This window comes from Canis aureus, chromosome X, assembly GCF_053574225.1.
Source record: "Canis aureus isolate CA01 chromosome X, VMU_Caureus_v.1.0, whole genome shotgun sequence".
Classification (NCBI taxonomy): Eukaryota; Metazoa; Chordata; class Mammalia; order Carnivora; family Canidae; genus Canis; species Canis aureus.
Window position 1 is genome coordinate 112,569,215 of NC_135649.1, and position 23,567 is coordinate 112,592,781.

The following is a 23,567-nucleotide window of genomic DNA, read 5'->3' on the forward strand; positions in this document are numbered from 1 at the left end:
AGTTGAGTCATTGACAGTGTCTTATTTTATTGTCACACTTTTTCTAGTCACCTGACAGGATTATAAAAGTTGATATTTTTCATCATTGTATTTTCGGCTGCTATTAATTTTGCTACTGTCAAATACTTTTCTAAGCAAACATTAGGATATAGGAAAATTGAAGTTATAATTACAGGCTACTTAGAAAATAAGTATGAGTTCACTGTACATCTATATTTTTTATGTCAGGTGGCCAGAACAATACTCCAAGGAAAAATCATAGCCATAAATATTTTCATTATTAACTGAGAAAGACTAAATATACATAAGCCTATTTGTCAACCCAGGAGTTATAAGAAGAACAAGAAAACCAGCATAATGACAACAGGAATAAGGATTTAATAAATAAAAATAAGATTGATGACTCAGAAAGTAGAAAAAAAAGACTTGAAAATTAAGGTCTAGATCTTATTCTTTGGTTAAGCAACAAAACTAGACAAACCTCTGGCAAGAATAATGGAAAATGAGAAAAAATTAATATGACTACTAGAAAATACAAAGGGAATATAGCAATGAATGTAGATACTTGATGGGAAATACTGTATAAAGTCCATGAGAATACTGGAAAATCTTGATGAAATAATGATTTTCTTGGAAATTGTGAACAGTCAAAATGGACTCGGAAACATAGAACCTGCAGTAAATGACAATATAAGAAATAGCAGTTTTGAAAGAACTCTTCCCCCAAATATGTATGATCCAGATTCTTCAACTCTGCATTTCTTCTGCAATTTTCTTCTACATTTTAAAGTATTTGCAAACATAGACGATGTTAGAAATCTTTGTATACCATTTTCAAGATGGTAATATAAAGGCCAGGAAAAAAAATGAACTTCAAGAATCAGAACTTGAAAAGGAACCTAAATGATATTCTTCTATAAAAATAGGTTTAAAAACCTAAGGAAACACAGCAGTTAAGGCCAGAGGCATGTTAAAAATTATCAAACTGAGCTTATCTAAGGGTTGGATCAATGTAAAGGAATTTATTAGTAAAATGCACCAAATCATAAGATCTCTAGGATCATATTGATAGACACTGAAAGAGCAATTGATAAAATTCAACATGAATTCTTGATAAAAAGGATTTTTGTAAACTAGAGATAATAGGAGACTTTCTGTCTCACAACACATGAAGTTTAAAGTGACCCACCAGATCATGTGGAAGAGCAGCAGTCCCATTAGAGTAAGGAAAACAAGGGTCTGTGTTATTCTGCCATTACTATGCTGACAGTGCTGCTACAATGAGACAAAACAACAGCATCACACAAGAACGGGCAAGAAGATCCAAGGCTGAGGCAGGTGTGTTTCAGCTCTCAGGATGTATTACCACTGGTCATTCATACCAGCGGTATTACGGATATTTTGTATTTTTTCTCTTTGGGCTTCTCTGTGTTTCCTGTACAGAACTTCTATTGCTCTTTTTTCCTGTCTTTTTTTTTCTCTGTCATTTTTCAAATAAGACAACAAACATCAATAAAGTATAGACTAGAGGAAGTAAAGGATAGCGTAGGGAATGTAGTCAATAAAATGGTAATAACTGTGTGGTGACAGATGGCAACTACACTTATTGTGGTGAGCATTTGTAATGTATATAAACGTATATAAATGTAACATTCTTTGATACAACTCAAATTCATATAATGTATGTTCATTATATTTTAGTTAGGACAAATTTTAAAAATCATATTAAGCACTAATAGAGGGCCTGGCACATATAAATTGTTTAATGGTTAATTGTATTTTGAAAAGAGAGAGAAATCATAATCAAAAGGAAAGAGACTTCCTTTGCTTGTCAAAGAATGGCTTAACTATAATTCAGCATTTTACTGTCTTCAATCCTAGTCACATAACTGATTAAGAGCAAGAAAAATGTTTGATACTTTTATGAAGTTTAAGGCTAGAAGGAGGCTGAATCACATTTGTTTCTAATATAGCTTTGTTCCCTGATGCAAATAATTAGCTTTGTTATAATTTCCAACTACTGGCTTTTGCTTCCCATGAGGACTTTATCTAGTCTAAAATTTCCCAAAATAATTTCATCTAGTCTGACTTCGTTTTCAGGGGTAAGTTATGTGAGCTCTCCCTTCTGGGAAATTCCCACTTCACCTGATAGTGAAATTGCTAGAATGATGGGCCTAAGTTTTGGCCACCTCTCCCTCTAATCCAACTTTTCCTGACCCTGTACCCTTGCCACCAAGATGAGGGAGAGGAGAGAAGCTTCCTCAGGTGGACTTCCCAAACAGAAATGGGTCCTCTCTGCTAAAATATCACCCCAGCTAGGAGGGGGAAATGACAGGACTCTCAAAGTGTTGCAGAAGTGTAGTTGTTGATCTTTTTCTCATGGCTGCTTTGAAAATTCAAGTTTTCTATTTAACATCAGGGTCACCCAATCTCATTTTTTTCCATTCTGGTTTTTAAGCAACAAGGTGGAATTTGGGGACTGAATTCAGGAAGAGGCAGTGTGGTAGAGAGGAAAGCCCTGACATCCACTGCCTGGGGGGGGGCTTGGCTTCTATTGGCATCCATAGAATGCCCACTAGGGGAGACTGTCTTCTGCTCATTATGGTAATCCTCAGAGCATCTCTGAGGCTTTGCTGCAATTTCAGTTTTGACCAATGATGACCAGTGAAGACCCGTGCAGTTCAGTGTGGTGGAGACAGGGTTCAAGTGACACCCCTTCCCTTCCTCCCATTGCCACCAATGCCTTAAACACCAGATCCTCAGTTCCCTCATGTGTAAGATATTATAACAACAGCAACTGTGAAGGTGCCATGTTGAGGGTGAGAGAAATAATCCAGTAGATCTAGTTCATGGCAGGAAACTCTTAATGACTGTGTTCTAGCAGCACTGACTAATGTAGTTGCTAGTCACATGTTTCTGTATAAATTAAATTAATAGAACATTTCATTTCTCATCAGCACTAGCCCCCCTTTCAAGCGGTCAATAGCTACCTATGTCTGGTGGCTACCGTGTTGGATAGTGCAGATGTAGAACATTTGTATCATCACAGAATGCTCCATTGGACAGCACTGTTCTGTATCATGAACTTTGAATTTACACCACCACCAGAGCTTAGGGCTGACCAAAAGGATTCCCTTTGAAGTGGAAGCACTCCCCGGATGTTTATCTGTGCAGGTGAGAGTCAGGTGAGGCCCTTGGAAGGGCATCCTTTGTTCACCAGAGATAGAAAGGGGTGATGTTTGTTTTCCAAATTAAGATAGCCTATCTAGGAGCCAGCTATCTTAGCTCTGAAAAGATGGAAAGTTGGAGCGAAGGGAAACGTCTAGAGAGGGCTCTGTTCTTTCCACAGTGCCCTCAGCCCGGCAACGACAGGAGGGGCGGGAGAGGATTCTGGCTTTGAGTCAGCAGAGGAAACATTCTCTGGAGGTAGAGTTCAGAAAGGACAACTAATCTGTTTTCCAAATAGATTTTCGTAAATAACTGACAGGAGATGGGCTGCTTCTATCTAAGTATTAACCCAAATAATGGGGTTTAATCATTAAACCTTCTAGGTGGTGGCTTTCTTGTTTCTCTGATATTCTAATCCGGGTCACAGAATGGCTAAAGCAGCTTTAAGGGAGCGTGGATTTTCCCCCGCTTCCTTTGCCTTGTGTTTTGCCTTCTGAAACAATGTTGCGCCTGCTCTTTGTCCTGGTGCCTGCGATTCATGCTCAACTGTGTCAGCCAGGTAGGTAGCTGTGAAACTTAAAAATAGGGTAGCAGTTTTCTCAATGATTGACAAGCCTTTGACTGAAGGACCTCTTTATTTTTTCAAAATCTGCAGGCGTGTTGTGGCTTGAAAGTTGAGACTGACTGTTGTATGAGTTTGAAAGAAAAATCTAAACCATCTAAGGTGATTGTAGTTAAACGTTCAGTTTTGGGGGCAGTTTAACTGAAGTTCTGTGTTCTGTTGATCTGAGTCGGTTAAATGTTTGAACTTCATGTTTTGACAGATTTTTATCATCACCTGCTCTTTTTTGTCTTTCTGGCAGATGCAGAGAATGCTTTTAAAGTAAGACTTAGTATCAGAACAGCTCTGGGAGATAAAGCAGTAAGTGGTGAACCTGCATGTTCATTTTTAATTTTGTTTGTTAATAACACCACTTTCTCTAGTGATGAGCCTCTGTTCAGTTATCTTGAACTCAGAGATTAATTCTAAAAACCTCAAATCTGACACTGTCTTAAAGTAAAAAAAAAATATAAAATGGAACTTGTTAAACAATGATTTTGCCTAAAGTCTTCAATCTGCAGTATGTGCTAGAAAATCTGTGAAGTTTTGTGTTACACAAAACAATTTGCCAAGGATGCCTGGGTGGCTGGGTGATTGAGCATCTGCCTTTGGCTCAGGTCGTTATCTCTGGGTCCTGAGATCCAGTCCTGCATTGGACTCCCCGCAGGGAGCCTGCTTCTCCCTCTGCCTGTGTCTCTGCCTCTCTGTGTCTCTCATGAATAAATAAATAAAACCTTAAAAAAGAAAACAATCTGGTAAACTCGAACACTTCAGCCGGACATAGTGGAGCTGCAGGGCCCGAGTCGGGCACTCAGGTCTGGGCTGGGCTCTGCGCCTCACCATTGGCGTCATTTGGATCTTGTCTCAGTTTTCTAGTCAGTGACAAGATGGCACGATTTCACCCATATCAGATTTTTCATAGGATGAAAAGTTTCTAGTTCTTTTTTAAAAGATGTGATTTGTTTATTCATGAAAGACACAGAGAAAGAGGCAGAGACATAGGGGGAGAGAGAGGCAGGCTCTCTGTGGGGAGCCTGATGTGGGACTTGACCCCAGGACCCCAGGATCACAACCTCAGCCAAAGGCAGACGCTCAACTGCTGAGCCACCCAGGTGCCCTGAAAAGTTGCTAGTTTTAATGTGAAGTTTCTTCCATTTTTCTCAAAGTAACAACATGAAATATGTGCTTATGAAATTGAAGTTAAAAAAATACTCATAAGGCACATGTAGCTATAAGAACAGGATGGCCTGTCAAGTTAAGATGATTCGTGTAATCCTAGTTTTAGTATTTTCATGTGGTCTGTGAAAATTTTCTGCAATAGAAGGCGATATTAAGATGCGTCAGGGTAGAAGCAATAAGAGAGTGCTAAGAGAACTTAGAGGTACGTATTGTCTCTGCAGGCCAAATCAAAAACATATTATTTTATTCATTCAGTGACTAATGATCATTATAACAGCCAGCATTTATTGAGAACTTAGTTTACTTTCCAGCAAGGACCCTTCTGAGCACTTTACTCACGTCAATTCACGTAGCCCCCACAACAACCTTTTGAGAAAGGTAGTATGGGCATTCCCACTCTCCTCGAGTACATGAGAAAACCAAGGTACAAAGAAATTAAGCAACCTGCTCAGGATCTCAAGTCAGCAAGTGACAGAGATGAGATTTGAACCCACGCAGTCTGACTGTTGAATCTACTCTTCCTACCGGAGTGTAGTTACTTATCCCGGGATCCTCCGAGGGCAGGCACCATGCTGGATGCTGAGGACGCAACGGCAGATAAATCAGTCTTGTCCTTGCCCCTGTGGAGCTTATGGTATTGGGAGGATTGACTGTTCATTAAACATTCAGTAAATGAAATGTGCAGTCTTGACCAGTATCACAGGAAGGAGAAATATGTGGGGGCTTTGGCCTTGTTGAGGGCCTTAGTACTTGGCATTTGCTATGAGGTCTAAAGCATGAGTGGAGGTGTGCTGGAAAATAAAAGAAAAAGGGACAGAGGGGACAGAACATGCAAAGGCTTATTACAGGAAGGAACTTGGTGAGAGGAGGGAATGGAAGGAAGGCTGAGGTCTCTGCAACTGGAGCAGTGAGTTAGAGCATGGCATGTGATGAGCTCGGGTAGAAAGGAGAGATTGGGTTAAAGAATATGTAACCTGTGTTAGGAAGTTTTGCTATTACTTTAAAGCAAGTGGGAGTTTTATGGAAGAGATGTTATGATAGAATTAGTGCTTAGAAAACACTCTGGTCACAGTGTGGCAGGCAGATTAGAAGGGACAAAAGTAGAAAGAAAAGGAGAAAGGAGTCATCAAGGATGACACTTTAGTTTCTAATTATGCAACTGAATGGGTGATGACCCACTTGTGAGTCAGGGAAGCAGGTATAGACAAGAAAATCATGGCTGTAATTTTGGACTTGTTGAGTGTGAGGTATTATTGAATAGGCGAGGACAGGATGGGCTTGAGATATACATTCCTGGGTCATTTGCATTACGGTGATATTGGAAGCATGGAGTAGATGGCGGTCTGAGGGAGAAAGGACAGTGACAGGGGTAAATCTAGCATAGCGCTTTGCGGTTCTCTAAAACTTGAAGCCCTTATACAAGAGGATGAGCCTACAAAGGGGGCAAAATGGCAGGAGGAAAACCAGAATGTGTATCACAAAAGTGATGTTAACTTCAAGTTAAAGGAAGTGTTCAAGAGCATCAAATGCTGCTGACAGATCAAGCAAGATGAGACTGAAAGGCACTCACTGTGTTGAGTCATGTGGAGGTCACTGGTATCTCTGTGGAGTGGTCGGACTGGAAAGCGGATGATGGAGGGAGTTAAGAATAAGTGGGAGGTGAACAGGTAAAGATGCAAGTATGACAACTCCTTTGAAGATATTGGCTGTGGAGGGCAGGAGAGAGGTGGCAGTAGGTGGAGGAAGAAGGATTGAGGAAAGTGATTTGGTTTTGGTGTTCTAATGGGAAGGCTTGAGCATGGCTAAAAGTCAAAGTCCAGTGTATAGAGGAGAGGGGAAACTGATATCATTTAGATCCTGAGAAGGGCAGAGGGAAGTGTTCCTTTTTTTTTTTTTTAATATTCTACAAGCTCTTTTTTTTTAAGATTTTATTAATTTATTCATGAGAGACACACAGAGAGAGGCAGAGACACAGGCAGAGGGAGAACCAGGCTCCATGCAGGGAACCCGATGGTGGGACTCAATCCTTGGACTCTGGGATCATGCCCAGAGCCGAAGGCAGATGCTCAACCCTGAGCCACTCGGGCATCCCGGGAAGTGTTCCTAATACAGGTGGATGGAATAGCCATTGACAGGAAGAGAAATGCAACATTCAGCCTTTTGGGGGAAGATGTGGATAACATGTGCCTATAGAGGAAGTTTTTTTTGTTTGGTGTCAGGAGGATGGGGGAGTTTAAATTGATGACTTGAGGAAAATTATAAGAGCATCTAGTGAGTATGAAGTGTAAGGGAAAGCACTGAGTTTGGTTGGGGAGAGGGGAGCTGAAGGAGGTTTGAAACAGTCATTGTGAATCGAGAGAGAGAGAGAGAGAGAGAGAGAGAGAGAGAGAGAGAGGGAACTGACAGAGACCTAAGGGGTTCCCAACCAATTTGGAAGTAGGTCATCATTAACTTAGAGTTAAACCCTGTTATGGGACTTTCTCTAGTTATACTTGATTACTCACCTAAAATATGTGCTCAGTCACATTAGTTTGCTAGTCTTGCTATCACAAAGTACCATGAAGTGAGTGGCCTAAACAATAGAAATTTATTTTCTTTTAATTCTGGAGGTTAGCAGTCCAAGATCAGGATATCAGCAGGGCTGGATCCTCTGGGGTCTGTGAGGGAAAGATCTGTTTCTGTCCTCTCCCTTTGGCTTGTAGATGGCTATTTTCTCTGTGTACCTTCACATTGTCTTCCCTCTATATGTGGCTATGTCCAGATTTCCTCTTCCTGCAAGGACACCAGTCCATACTGGATTAGGGTCTACCCTAGTGACCTCATTTAAACTTAATCACCTCTGTAAAGACACTATTTCCAAATACGATTACAGTCTAAGGTACTGGGAGTTAGGACTTCAACATATAAATTTTGGGGGGAGGGACACAAGTCAATCCACAATATGCACACACACTGAAGTTTCCAGCCAAGAAAATGGAAAGAAAAATTGTACCAATGTTAGCAAAGGATTGGAAGCTGAGAGAGGTAGTCAGTTTATGAGGGGAGAGAGTAAGGGAGGAAGGGAGCTGACTGTAGATGTCCTGGATACGATGTCCAAATGCCCTCTCTGTTGACTGGCTCTAATACTTCAGATTGTGAAGAAGATAATGCAAGGGAAAGTACACCACACTTGGAATGATAGAATGGCCAAGAAAGCCTATCCTGAAATTACCGTGACGTGATTTATCTTGATCTCTAGTCTTCAGTGTATGAGAAAGAGAAAGGGGGGCGGGCAGGCACTGAATACCACCACTGTGGTCACAATTAGATTCCAATGGGCCATTTTTTATCCTATGCCTCTTACATTTTCTATTCTACTTCTCTTTTAGTATGTCTGGGATACAAATGAGGAATATCTTTTCAAAGCAATGGTGGCTTTCTCCATGAGAAAAGTTCCCAACAGAGAAACAACAGAGTAAGTAAACAGTAAAGAATCTTAATTGGCTATTTGCAGTATTATTTGAGACCTGCATTAATTCAAAATTCTATCTTGAAAATAATTAACCTAGTTTTTAGAAAGGATCCACATTGTAACATTTAGAAAACCTTTTGTAATTTAGCTTACCTTACAGTTTATATTATGTTCCAACAATGCTGTGTTCAATAGGCACTATGATGATAAAATTTTTTAGATGTAGTCATATGTCATAAGTTTGTTCTACATTCCTTTTATGTACATACACTTTCTCTTGTAGACAGGTAGCTAGAATTCTGCTCTCATTGTGTTAGTTTGCTAGGGCTGCTGTAACAAAATACCACACACCGGGTGGCTTAAATAACACACACCTATTTCTCTCAGTTCTGGAGGCTGCGAGGCCAGGATCAAGGTGCCGGCAAAGTAGGTTTCATTCTGAGGCTTTTTCTCTTGCCTTGCAGACGCCACTAGAACTGGGTTCTCACAAGACCTCTTCCTTGTTGAGGGGGGGTGGAAGGGTGGGAGGGACCTCTCTGGTGTCTCTTCTAATGACAATACTAATGCCACCAGGGCTCCACCCTTATGATGACATTTAACTGTAATTATCTCCTCATTGGCTGTCTCCAAATACAGTCACATGAGGGGTTAGGGCTTCAATATAGGAATTTGGGGGGAGGGGGGCAAATCAGTCCATAGCACTCCTTTTAGAAACACATATGGATAGGTTCATCCCATTGTTGGCATCCCTCACAGCACTTTGGTGATTTTCTTAGGAGTGCTAATATAACTTTATACAGTTTTACATTTTTTCTATTCTCCCAGAGGAATCCTCTCTATTTGTAATGTTTCCTTCTACCTCTATTTGTGATTCAGGTAACACGTCTGCTTTTTCTCTGTTTCTTCTCTCCTTCTTCCCCTTGAGAGGAGAAATGTTGGACCTGATTGGTGAGCTGAGAGGAGAAGCTCTCTGTGGGTTCCCCACTCTTCAGGAGCAGGCCTGCCCTCAGACAGCAGGCATTTTTCTGTGCTACTCCCTACACGAAGTACAGAGTCAGGCCCTGTGTGGGCAGGCCACGCAACTCTATGGCTGGATGTGCTATGTGTAGATGAGAACAGTTTCCATGGAGAGGTGCCACAGCATAAAGGGTGTTAAGTATCTTGCATATTATTGTAGCATATGTGATCTGTGCCCCCAGTTCAGCTCTATCTGGGACACTATAAATGGATTTATCTCCTTTCAGGATTTTTTATTTAATTAGGAAGAAAACGTTCCTCCTGATTAATAGTGCCCTCCAACCTGGCCTTTTATTTTGGTCTCCCATCTGCTCATTCTTTTTGCTCTTCTTTTAATTCTGTAAAGATTCAGACCCTGACAAAGAGGATCACTATTTATTGGCCTCCCTCAAACTCATACACGGGCTGTGAATATAAAGAATGAAACAGAACAGTAGTATTTGGGGAAGCAAAATAAACATATGATATATGTATTTGTGTATACACACATATATATTTTAAAATAGTTCATATGTTCACATGATTCAAAAAATTAAAATAAGGAGGTATATAGTAAAACAAAATTGCGTCCAAGGTGAGCTCCATTCCTATTTTTTTCCATTCCTATTTTATAGTTTTAGAAAAAATGTATTTGTGTTTATCATATGCTATTTATTTATTTATTATTTTTTTATTGGAGTTTTATTTGCCAACATATAGCATAACACCCAGTGCTCATCCCGTCAAGTGCCCCCTCAGTGCCCGTCACCCAGTCACCCCAACCCCACTCCCACCTCCCTTTTCACTACCTCTTGTTCATTTCCCAGAGTTAGGTGTCTCTCATGTTCTGTCTCCCTCACTGATATTTCCCACTCATTTTCTCTCCTTTCCCCTTTAAACCCTTTCACTATTTTTTATATTCCCCAAATGAATGAGACCATATAATGTTTGTGTTTCTCTGATTGACTTACTTCACTCAGCATAATACCCTCCAGTTCCATCCACGTCGAAGCAAATGGTGGGTATTTGTCATTTCTAATGGCTGAGTGATATTCCATTGTATACATAGACCACAGCTTCTTTATCCATTCATCTTTCGATAGACACCGAGGCTCCTTGCATGGTTTGGCTATTGTGGACATTGCTGCTATAAACATTGGGGTGCAGGTGTCCTGCCGTTTCACTGAGTCTGTATCTTTGGGGTAAATATCATATGCCTTTTAAACTGCATATTCTTACCACAACTATTTATTATAACATTATAACTTTTCTCAAAAAAATTAAGTGATTGCTTTGCAAAAAAAATGGAAAGGAAAAAAATAATTTAAAAAGCCCCCTTGTCATCTTACAATGCAACCCCCTCCCCCAAATAGTCTCTTGAGCTTCTACTCTTCTGGTCAGCAGCCTTTACACACTGCTGTTTCATCATACTATTTCTAACTATGGGTACCTGCATTAAACCTTGTAAGTGGTTATGTTAAATTGGATGTTTCCATTCTTAGGAAAAGTTAATTTAAACATGAAATAGGGCCGGCCTCGGTGGCTCATTGGTTTAGCGCTGCCTTCAGTCTGGGGTCTGAACCTGGGGACCCGGGATTGAGTCCCACATTGGGCTCCCTGCATGGGACCTGCTTTTCCCTCTGCCTGTGTCTCTGCCTCTCTCACTCTCCCTGTGTCTCTCATGAATAAATAAATAAAATCTTTAAAAAAGTAAGCATGAAACATTTTAGATGAATTTTGAGGAATTCACTCTTGAACTTTTCTTTTTAATTGGGGTATTGTATAAGTCTATGATTATCTGATCTTGTTTACTTGCAAACATGTTTCACTTCCACAAGATATATAGAAACTTGTTGCCAAAGCCCAGTGAAAAAGTCAAAAAGTGCGAAACTCCATCAGAGGTCAACAAACCTTTCTGTAAAGGCACAAGCAGTACGAGGGCCAGCAATACTGCTGTCAGGAGGCTGAGTGATGAGGGCTGCCTAATGAATAAGGATGTGTTTAGGATGCAGTTCAATGGCTGAGCCCCATTCTCCATGTGCTGCCATAAGGAAGCCTGCATCCTTACAAAAACAGGCTTCCCCTGTGGGAAAGGGCACCAAAAAATGCAAGACAAGATTGAAAACAACTTTGTAGAGACACTGCCTCTCTCCAGCATGAGGGTGGATGGAACACACTAGCAGCTTGGCAACTACCTCAGATTTTAACTCTTCTGCCCCAAAGGGTCTTTGGGTGCCAGCGAGGGACAAAATAAACCCTGGAGATAGCTGCTATGGGATGAATGGCATTCCCTGAAAATTCATATGCTCAAGTCCTAACCCCTGGTAGCTGAGAATGTGATTGTATTTGGAGATAGGTTCCTTAAAGAGATAATTCATCTAAGATGAGGTCATATAGGTGGGCTTTAACCCAATATGGTGTTCTTACAAGAAGAAGAGATGAGGACACAGATGTGCCCAGAGGAAAGCCCAGGTGTGACAGGAGAGGACAGCCATCCACAAGCCAAAGGAAGAAGCCTCAGAAGAAATCAGCCCTGACCACACCCTGATCTCAGGCTTCTGGCCTCCAGCACTGTGAGAAATTACATTTCTGTCATTCAAGCCACAGGGTCTGTAGTGTTTGCTACAGCAGCCCTAGCAGACTAGCCCAGTGGCAGATATCCATTTCCGGGATGGCTTCAGGGATCCAGATCTGGAATATTACTGTTTATTACTTATTTTTCCTCATTACTGATTTTATGAATATTGTAGAAAATCTGAAGACACCAAGATGTACAGAATTGAACAGTAAAAAGTAACTCACTAAAGACAATCAAATAAAGAGAATAATGAATAGTCTCGCTTTCATTCTGCCTTTTACCCAGTCCTTACTACAATATCTCTTACATCAAGCTTGAGCTCCTCCAGTGATACAGAGCTCAGGATCTCCCGAGGATGCTTTGGCATACTTGGCAACCAGTGGTTGGCATATCCTTGATCCAGGACACCCTTGACTGACTATGCAAGAGGATGTTTTTCCTGGAGAGAGGTCCTGGCTGTGTCCATGCAGGACAGGTGGGACAGCTGAACTGGTCTAGTCACCTTCACCCAAGCAGGCAGTGGGAGAGAGAGCTGGAGGGTCAGAGGGGCAGGGGCTGTGGGCCTGCAGAGAGGGCTGTGGTGTTTCCACTCCCTTCCCCACAGGACAGGACCGGGTGGGCATGGGTTCCAGCCCATATGCACCATGCAGCCAGGTGGGGTGCTGACAACTGCATCCGTTCTGATGAGCTGTGGCACTTGCCACACTAGCAATCATGCGCTTTGAGTGATACCTTTGCTTGTGTCCCCGTCTATCTCACGTCAGACAGAGAATCACTCACAGAGAGTGGAGCTGTCTGTAGAAGAGAGACTGGCATATTATTTCCCCGTCAGATGCTCCCCAACGTGCACGATGGTGAGCCCAGTGCCTGAGGGCGTAGGTACCATGAACAGAAACAGAGCCTGCCTTGTAGCTGGAGAAGTCTAAAGGTGGAAGGCTGATTCAAGCTCCAGTGACTGGGTTGAGAGAGGAGAGCTTTGCAAGTAGTCTGCCCTGCAGTGTGTTCCTGGGACCAAGTGGAGGCTGCAGGAGGGAGCTGGAGGGACCCCCTGCCTTTGGGGCTGAGAACCCACTGCAGGGAAAGGAGGAGGCGGTGACGTGAGGCTGGGAGAGCACCACTAGAGGCCTGGGAGTGGGTGAGATGGAGGGAGGTGGTGAGAGTGCATCGCCCACGTCAGGGAAGATGCAGTGTGGAGGTGCCCAGGCAGGTCCCCAGGGGCCCCACAGGTGCTCTGAATGGAGAACCTGAGGATGCCCACCACAGCAGAGGAGAGGACCCCCACAGCAGAACAGCCAGGGCGGGGGGGGGGGGGCGGTCCACAAAGAGCCCTGGCTAAGGATAAGGAACTTTGCTGTTTCCTTCTGTAGATGCCCACAGCCCTCTCCCCTCTTCCTTGCCATTCCTAGAGGAGCGAGAATGGAACGGGTGGGGGGAAGGAAGGGGAGACAGGCCGGGCTGGGGGGAGGAGTGAGCAGAGGGAGTAAGTAAATCAGTGGAGCACCCCGCTTAGGCCGCCACTGCTGGAGGGAGAGGAGCTGTGTGCCAGAGGCAGGAAGACAGCTTTGACCCCAGTTTCAATCCCACTGCCCTCAACTCTTTCTGAAGTCGAAGTGACTGGAAAGCTCCACCAGTTGCTGCAGATGCTGCCAAGGAGTGAAGGAGAAGGAGCTGACAGGGCAGCCCAAGGCAAAGGGGTGAGAAGCAGAAACCTCTGCGCATCGTGGTCTACTGAGGCCGGCCTGGGGAGCTGCATGGCTGTGGTTGAATGCACAGACTTGAACCTGTCCCAAAGCCTGCTGGGATCAAGGTGACAGGGAAAACCGAGGCTCACACAGCATCGCGCCCACACCGAGGAAGCCGGGCCTGGGGGCCATGATAGGAAAGTGGACCAAATGTGACAAAAACAAGACAACTCGTTCAATGTCCTTACTTAAATCTTGATATCAAGTCGTTTTCTTGAAACTACCTGGGTTTTCTTAAAAGCAGAATGGAAGATGTATGGCAAGGTTTCAATGACAGGAAATTCTGATTTCTTTAGAACAGGTTACATGAAGATTCCTTATGAATTTGAGGAAGATGGCAACTAGGTGCTTTCAAGTTATTACAATAAGGGTTAGGCCAGATTTAGTAAAATAGTTTCACAGAAATTTTTAAATGTTGAGGATAGTTTCTAGAGAAATGTAATCTAAGGTTAGACTCTAGTCTATTTCCCAAGTAAGTTGGGAAATGTACCTGCCTAGTTTGCTCAAGTGTTGGCTTTTAGGGTAATTTATCACTTTTAGCAAGAGAGGGAGAAGTCTTACTGAGGCATGACATTTTTTTTTCTGAGCTCCATGGGGTAGGACATGGAATGGATTTCTTCCGCTGCCTAATTATTCAAGGATAAGTCTTATGATCTAAAAAGGAACAACGTGCTGTTGTGTCCACAGTAAGGGGATTAATGGTCTTGTGCTTATAAAACAGCAGCCCCGCTCCTATTTAGTCCTTTGATTTCCAGAAACAAGAGCCTGATTCTTACCACCCCTTGGATGCAGTTGGGCCTCTCTGGCGCCCTTGATGAGAAATGGCAGTGGAGCAGAATTGTAGAGGATTAGTATAAATCCAGGGCTTTCCACACTTGAGGAAAGGGAGTGGACATTTTTACCTTTTCAAGGATTTGCTTGAGAAGCCATTAGGATACATACAGATATTAGTACTTTGTAAAAGAGTTGAACAAAATGATTATTGAAGCAAATTCCAATAATTCCATCAGACCCCCCTATATTTACAATCTTGAAAATGTAGGATTTCTATTTAGTTGTGCTCCTGGCATTTCAGTTTATTTACTTAATTTTTTATTTAAAAAGTTTTTATTATTTCTTTATTTTAAGATTTTATTATTTATTTGAAAGAGAGAGAACATGAACAGGGGGTGAGGAGAGGGAAAATTCCCTGCTGAGCAGGGAGCCCAATGCAGGACTCCATCCCAGGGCCCTAAGATCATGACCTGAGCCAAAGGCAGATGCTTAACTGACTGAGTCACCCAGGTGCCCCTATTTACTTAAATTTTAAATTGAAGTATAATTGACCTACCACATTACATTGGTTTCAGGTGGACAACATAAGGAAGTGATATTTGTATAGACTGCAAAATCATCACCACAAGAAGTCTAGTTAACATCTGTGACTGTATGTAATTTTAGGTTTTTTTTTCTTGTGATGAGAACTTTGAAAATTTTAAGTATTTCAGTTTACTTAGTACATCAAAACAAACTTTACAAAGACAAGTTTAGCTCAGTAACTGCTTGTTGTTTAATTTTTCATTCCAGGTAAATCTTATTTTTTTAAGATTTTATTTATTCATGAGAGACGGGGTGGGGGCAGAGACACAGGCAGAGGGAGAAGGAGGCTCCATATAGGGAGCCTGATGTGGGACTCGATCCTGGGACTTGAGGATCACCCCTTGAGCTAAAGGCGGGCACTAAACCGCTGAGCCACCCAGGCATACCTCCTGTAAATCTTAGGAGACATTCAGTGTGGTCACGTTGGGTAAAAAGACCAGGGAGAAATCACACTAGGAGTACATAATCCACGAATGGGAGGAATTTGTATCTTTTGGGTGCTAAGTAAATTAGTACTGAATTAGCCTGTACTAATGTTACTTCCTCGTGTTACTTCCATTTCAGTACCAACTTCCCTCACATTTACACTTCCTCTGGGCCCACCCCTATCTTGCTGTATTCAGGGATGCTCTGCTGCAGGAGAGCTCGGCTGTCATTGTGTTGTCTGAATAGCTGTGGTTGAGTAAACAATGATTTGGGAGAAGCAACCTCCCTCCTTTCCCCCCCTTTCCCATCTGGTCATGGCTCAATTTACTTTCTCGGCTTGTCTCTCTTGAGATATCATTTCTCCATTCCATCCATCTATCAATCCATCCATCCATTTCCCAAGGCTCACTGAGTGCCCAGACAGGCCACATGGCAGGAATACAGGGGCTCCCAATACAGCATAGACTTGGGCCTTGCTCTCATGTCCCAGGGCCCAGAAAAGGCTTGTGTTGAAGATAAACTAAGGATTTTTAATAATCACCCAGGTGACTCCACAGCTGATAAAATTAAAGAGGGTATTCTTTGCTTGGAGACAATGAAGTTCATATCAGGGCAGGGATTAGAGACCCTCCTGACAAGGACTGTGGACAAGCCACATGACATCTAGAAGCCCTTTGCCCTTCCGACTGTCCTGGGTCTGTTCTTAGGTGGGGTATGGAATGTTGTGAGCCAACTGAGGCATCTCAGGAAGTATGTCTCTACTTCTTTGGTTTTGAATCTTCTGTTGACTCAAGACACTATGACCTTGGTGTTGAAGGGTCTTGGCACTACACTCCTGCACTTCTGGGAAGGGTCATGGAATCTGGAAGCCCTTGCAGTAGGAGCGCTTTTCCTCACATCCCTAACCATACCGGCTAACCTATGCTAGTTGTGAGTACCCTTTTGTGAGTGAGTGAAACATGCTTAACATCCAGGCGCTTAAACCTCAGGCCTAACTATCGGAGTACAGTGCACACAAGAAAACAGTGCCCACCCACCCATTTCTCCCCCTTCTTCTACCTCAGTAGACACTCCCCTGATGGATCTCGTGTCAATGGCCATAGAAGAGGTAGCTCTGTACTGCCTGGGTTCTACCTCTTGTTGGTCCTCTGTTTCTCACTCCTGGGGGAGCCAAGACATCATGGTTAATTTCTCAAAGCATCATCCAGACAAGGAGGAAGCTCCAGTTCACGAGTTTCTCTGTCTTCTACAGCCTTTGCCATACAGCTGTCTCCAGAAGCAGGGTGTGCTCTCCCCTGGCCTTTCCCACAACCTCATCCTTTAGCAAGTGGGCTTACTCATGACTACTTCAACTGCCTGTATCTGAACAAAGTATAAAAGCTTCTCGACAATTCTATTTCTATGGTTGGTATTTGTTGAGCGGAAGGTTACTTCCTGTTTGCTAAAAATCCTAACATTCCTTTTACTGGAGGAGCCACCCTGTAGGAGGGATACTTAATATTCTTTAGTTGAAGACCCTCAGCAACTAAAATTATTCCCCTTTCTCGCTCATGTGAATCTTGCACAAGTGATGGAAGTGGTGCTTCTTGGGCCAGGAGAACAGGGGGTGGCTCCCTGATAAATCCTTGATATGTCTGAACACGTAACAGAACAAATTTCCAAAAATTTTACATAATTATTAAGACCACTCCTATGCTGAAGGCTATCAATATCTTGCATTTGAATGACTCTTATTTTCAAAGTACATTTGTATGTTATCTCCTTATCAATGAAGCCAGTCAAAACTATTATTAATCCATTGCCTAGTTTTATTCTTGTAGGTCATTTTACTGTACTGAGGCAGCTTTAAAACTAACTGCTTTGCTCCTGTATTGATGTGTGTTCAATGAGAAAAAATACATTTACGTTTACAAAAGACTTGCAGACATAACATAAAGAGATCCTGTGTACCAATGGTCCTCAACCTTGGGGGATTTCTTCCCTGCACTGCTCCCGAGGATATTTTGAACTGTCTGAGGTTCTTAGATTTTACAATTGGATGTGCTGCCGGCCTGGAGCATGTAGAGGCTGGGGATGTGCTACACATCCTACAAAAGAATAGACAGCCTTCCACAAGCATGACTTCTCTAGCCTAAAATGTCAACAGTGCTCAGCTTGAGAAACTCTGCTGTAGACTCTTCACCCATTTCCCTACGGCCATTATATGAAGTGACCCTGATACATAAAAATTAAAGAACTATCATTATTTTTTTTTATTTATGATAGTCATACAGAGAGAGAGAGAGAGGCAGAGACACAGGCAGAGGGAGAAGCAGGCTCCATGCACCGGGAGCCCGACATGGGGCTCGATCCCGGGTCTCCAGGATCGCGCCCTGGGCCAAAGGCATCATTATTTCTTTTTTCAAAAAGATTTTATTTATTTACTCATGAGAGAGACAGAGAGAAGCAGAGACACAGGCAGAGGGAGAAGCAGGCTCCATGCAGGGAGCCCGATGTGGGACTCCATCCAGGGACAAAATGCCACCAGCACCCTCGTGGACACACTAGGATCTGAACCCCTTTCTAGCAACTCATGGAGCATGAAGTGCCTTGGCTCAAGTCTAGCAAATGGCAGGGAGTAAACCTCAGGACACACCCTTGATTTTTAGAGGATATTTTGTATCTAACAGCAGCTGTCAACGTTGAAAATGTTGAGCTTAGTGTTTTCGGCAACAATTTGAACCTCCTAGAAATCTTTGTATCTAGGTAGATAAAATATTTTCAATCTCTTTGCGGAGGTTGAAGTTGCCGAAAGCAGAAGTTGCCACCAATGGAAACCCTGAGGAACAGAGTTGAACTGGTAGTAAAGGATGGCATAGTTCCAAGGCGATGGGGACCCAGGAAAGTACTTGGGGCACAGTGGTGTTGGTGGAATTGTATGTGTCCCTCCTCCTCCTCCCTTATTTTTCTTTATTTTATTTATTTATTTATTATTTATTATTATTATTTATTTTTGATGGTCACACACACAGAGAGAGAGGCAGAGACACAGGCAGAGGGAGAAGTGGGCTCCATGCACCGGGAGCCCGACGTGGGATTCGATCCCGGGTCTCCAGGATCGCGCCCCGGGCCAAAGGCAGGCGCTAAACCGCTGCGCCACCCAGGGATCCCCCTTATTTTTCTTTATACCTCTTTATACTTCTTTGCACCTGCTAGTGTGTCCATTTATTTACTTGTTTATCTTCTGTCTCCACCTCCTTTAGAAAGCAAGCTCCATGGGAGAAGGGACTTTGCTTTGTTTACAGCATATCCTCTGACTCTCTGCAGGGGAATGCGTGAAAAACAGCTTGACTGTTTCTGCCAGTAGAGGTCACTGTCCCTCGGAGATTCTCCACCAGTGTGCCTCCCCCCCCCCACCCCCCCCCCCCCCCCGGAAACCCCCCGCCCCGCCCCCTTCCTCCACCCCCCACCATCCAGCCCACCTCCCACCTCGCCCTGGCATATTTGGCAATGATTGGAGCCATAGTTGTATTTTCACCATGTGAGTATGCTGCTGGCCCCTGGGGGCTGGTGGCCAGGGATTCCGCTTAAAGCCTGCAAAGCAGGGGACAGCACCCAACAAACAACGGTTATCTGGCCCCAGATGTTGCCAGTGCCAAGGTAGAGAATTCGTGGTGCAGGCGAAATCCCACTACGCGTACCTTTGAAAGAAAGACAAAGACACTGTCTGATACTAAAGTTGCTTATTCTTCTTGTTAAAATAGAACAAGCACACTGTTTTCACTATGGAAACTGGGAAAATAGGGGAGAAGCAGGCCTTCCTGGTAGGTGGGGTTCCAGGGCAGGGCAGGGCAGGAGGAAGGCAGAGGTTTTGGCAGCAACGGTGTGTCTTGAGCGTGGGCCCTGCAGGATCAGCAGAGGCGGGTCTGGGGGCCTGGGCAGAGGCGCAGGCTGCGGTGGTGAGGGCTGGCTGGTGGTGTCGGTGCCTCGCGTAGGCGCGGGGGGCAGCAGGGTCAAAGCACGGCGGGTTTGAGTGTCAGGAGGTGGTGGCGGCGGCGGGACTCTGGCTCGGGACACAGGGGGGGCCCCGGGCTGCGGGTGTCGCGGCAGCAGGTCAGGCAGGCCCCCCAGGTGGGTGGGTGTTCCGCTAGACAGGCGGGGGCCAGGAGCAGAAGCCTCTTCTCAGAGGCCCAGGCCTGGGCACGAAGATCGGGACCACTCCGTCTCTCCAGACGGGCCTGAAGGCAGATGTCCTGGCCTCTGCATTCAGCTTGCGCCTCTTGGCGTGGGGGGCTTCAAACCAGAGCGGCCTGTGGGTCCTCCTCTTTCCTCTGCTGCGTCGGCTGGGGGCCCTGAGCGGGCTCTCCTCGGCGCGGGGGTCCGGGCGCTCCCGGTCGGCTGGAGCCCCGGAGACGCTGCCGCCTCTGCTCTCGGGAGAAGGGACGTTGACGGTCACCACGTTCCAGATGTTCAGGAGGCTCTGGGCTTTGCAGAGCCAGGGCTTGGCCCACGTCTTGCGAGGCGAATCCCGGTCGGTGAGGATCTCGAGGGGCGGCCTGCTGTGGAAGCGCCTCCAGGGCTTGGGGACCACGACGCCCTGGGCCCGGGCGCGGCCCCAGCGGGGCGGCAGGGTGGGCAGCGGCCTGCGGCGGCCCCACAGCTCGCGGTAGAAGGAGAGCACTTGGCCCTGACCCAGGCCCAGCGGGCGGTGGGCGGGCCCGGGCCCGGGCTGCGCGGCGGGGCGCGTCCAAGCGGGGCGCGGCCGCGCGTCCTTCGTGGTGCCCAGGTACGAGCTCAGGTAGCTGCCCATGACCGCCGGCCGGCGCGCTCCGGCCTCGCCTCTGCCGCGGGAAGTCGCTCCCGCAGGCGCCCCCCGCGTCCGTGTCCGCGTCCGTGTCCGTGTCCGCGTCCGCGTCCGCAGCCGCGAGGCGCGCAGGCCCAGGGCGACCGTTGACAGACGTCCCTCGTGGGAACCCCGCGTCACCGGTCACGGGTCCTGCGCGAGCTGGGCCAGCGCCTGGCGGGCGCGGCAACTGCCGGGGGCGCCGCGTGCTCTCGAGGCCGGGCGCCCCCGCCGCCCCCACCGCCCCCCCCCAGCTCCCCACGCAGGCCCGCGGCGCCGGGCCTAGGCAGCGCGCCCAGGAGGCCTTTGGCTTCGGCCCGGACATTTGCACGGACGAAATGCACTCATTTCCGTCAGGTCCTCACAGTGACAGAACGTGCGCACAACGGCACTCGGTCTCCTTACTGCAAAAATGATCGGAGGGCACTTGGACGCTCTTTTAAAGAAAGAGGAGCTTATGTTTACCCCTAAAGGGCACGTGCGCTTCCGTCTTCCAGGCTGCTTGCTAATGCCCCCTTGTTTTGCAATTTTGCTCTCGAGGAAATGGTGACGGCCCTTCAGGATTTATGCTTTAGCCCCAACAACGTTCATTTAGGTGGACTCTCCTATAATTTTTCAAGCTTTGTGTCTTTCCTACATTCATATATAATTGTCTCCAATCTGAACACTAAGGTCATTTCTCTGCTGTCATCTCTAGTGCTAATATATGTATATAGAGTAGTGTGGCAAATCCCTTTTTTACAATTGGGAAGTAGATAACTGTAGAAACAGTGTTTAAAGGCTGCTGGTAAATTGATGATAACACTTCAGCCTGGAGGTCTCTTACTGTGCCAGCTCCAGTATTGGAGTGGAAGATGGATGGTAGTGTGGCCAACACAGCCAGCAAATACTGGACCAAAGGTGGGCAACTGATTTGTCTGGATCTGAGATGTGCAAGGCTGAATGAGACTAAAAAGAGCTTGATGAGGACAAACCAAAAGCTTCTGTGGTTCAGAAAGAGGCCCAGTTTGGGGGAAGCAGGGATGCTGTAAGCACATGATGGAGAATGATATCCTTTAACACTCTCTACTGTGTCCTTTTTCTTATTTTTTCATTTTGCTGAGTTCCTATTTAACGAATGATTCCTAAACATATGATTTTGAAACAAAGGATGGTAGAAATGACTTTATTCATAGCTAAGACACCTTTTAAGATGGTAATCACTCTGGAGTGGATGTTCCAATGGAATTAGTCATTGTTTGCTTTTAATGTGTTTTTCCCATCATCTGCAGAATTTCCCACGTCCTACTTTGCAATGTAACCCAGCGGGTGTCATTCTGGTTTGTGGTTACAGATCCTTCAAAAAATCACACCCTTCCTGCTGTTGAGATAGAGTCGGCCATAAGGTAATTACCACTAAATATGTCTTCTACTGGTATATCATATCAGCTTGTTGATTAACTTGACTGTTTTCATATATTTTGAAGAATTCTCTCTCTGCCTCACAGTGATTTATTTATTAATATGTCAAAGGTTTACTTTTGTTAGTTTATATTACGGATTGGTTTGGATCAGTGGTTCTCATCCAGGGACACTTTTGCCTCCAAGGAGACATTTGGCAATATCTGGAGACATTTTTCTTGTCACGATTGAGGCAGGGATGGGGATGGGGTATTACTAGCATTGAGTAGACAGAAGTTACGGGTGCTGCTAAACATCCTACTATGCACAGGACAGCACCTCAGAACAAAGAATTATTCAACTCCAAATGTCAGTCATGCTGTGGCTGAACCCTAGTTTAAATATTAGCTACGAATGTTTAGTGCTGTCTTCTTTTGACAAGAACACCTTGAACGACATTATTGTGTTATGGTTCATCATGTGGATTCTGGAGCCCAAATGCTTAGGTTTTTAATTCTGACTTTACCTCTTGCCAACTGCTTGACTTCAGACAAGTTACTTTCTCTCTTTTTGTTTCCCTCTTATAATCTATAAAATGGGAGTAGTTATTATGGTACCTCTCTCTCAGAGTTGTTGAGAAGGTTAAATGAGTTAATAAATGTAAGGTGTTTTGAAGGACAAGTCATACCTTTAACTTTTTAAAAAAGATTATTTATTTATTTGAAAGCGAGAGAGAGCAGAGTGAGCAAGAGAGAACACAAGTCATGGGGAGGGATGGGGGAAAAGCCCCCTTCTCGCCTAGCAGGGGCCCAATCTGAGATTCGATCCCAGGACCCTGGGATCATGACCTAAGCCAAAGGCAGACACTTAACTAAGTCACTCAGGTTCCCCGTACTTTTGATTTTTATTTAAAAACCAATAAAAATAATCTTGTTTCTTGGGTCTCTAAGGATTTAGCTTCTTGAGTTAATGTACAGTCTTTGCCTTTAAAAGATACTTTTTCAAAAGCAGGGTAAAAGCGTGACTCTCATACAAATTAAAAATAAATGCCACTAAAAATTGTATTATCTTGTTAATTAATGAGGGAACTCAGTAAAATGGTAAAACCAGTTCAAAGAAGACTTCAAGGAACCATGCATCTATAGGAATCAGGGAATGGTGATGTCCATTTACAAAAAGATGCACCATTCTGTCCATCAGGTAGTGATCAATCACATTCCACCAGACACAAATCACTTGATTTTCTATGGACAAGAATCATTTACATTATGTCCATTTTCTACTACTTACAGGTTTGTGAAATAACTCAAAGGCAAATATAAGGTATAAGTTTTCCAGAAAGGTGTATTCACCAGGTAGTAATATTTTTCACCCATTTCAAATTTTACAGTTTTTCCTAAGAGTTCCTTTCCTCCTCTTCTTGTGATCATAGCAAACTTTCAAAAGTAAACTGTATTCTTGTCTTCAAAGAAGAAGGATGCAATTTGTTTTTACTTCAGTTAATGCACACTTTAGATGTGTACACTTTCCATCCCTTAAATGATTAATGTTGGGCAAAGGTAAATTGGAAGAATGAGTTCAGGAAATAAACTATTTCTGGAAAAAGACAAATGAAAAAAAGTAACTCTCCTCACAAAGCACTTACAGGTTACTGAAATACAAGTTATTCTCTTTACCAAGGAGAAATATCTATTATAAGAACTCATTAGCTCTCTGTAAAATATTAACATTTAAGATAATGGGTATATAATCAAATGCCAAAGGTTTTTGTGTGATCATCTACTTCCCTTGCTGAAGTAAAGGCTTTGAGAATATATACTAGTGGGAAATGATTTCATCTGCTTTAACAAGAAGGTTTGAACTAA

At 44.2% G+C, this 23,567-nt stretch overlaps 1 protein-coding gene across 1 annotated transcript in view; it reads left to right on the top strand.

Annotated features, from left to right (window-relative positions):
- Nucleotides 1-3,569: 3,569 nt before the first annotated feature.
- Nucleotides 3,570-23,567, top strand: part of CLTRN (collectrin, amino acid transport regulator) — a 34,471-nt gene continuing 14,473 nt past the window's right edge. Inside the window, exons 1-4 of the mRNA XM_077887987.1 lie at nucleotides 3,570-3,727; nucleotides 4,032-4,090; nucleotides 8,317-8,402; nucleotides 21,594-21,707. Coding sequence (XP_077744113.1) covers nucleotides 3,670-3,727; nucleotides 4,032-4,090; nucleotides 8,317-8,402; nucleotides 21,594-21,707 — 317 coding nt within the window. The 5' untranslated portion in view covers nucleotides 3,570-3,669. The remainder of the gene's footprint in view (nucleotides 3,728-4,031; nucleotides 4,091-8,316; nucleotides 8,403-21,593; nucleotides 21,708-23,567) is intronic.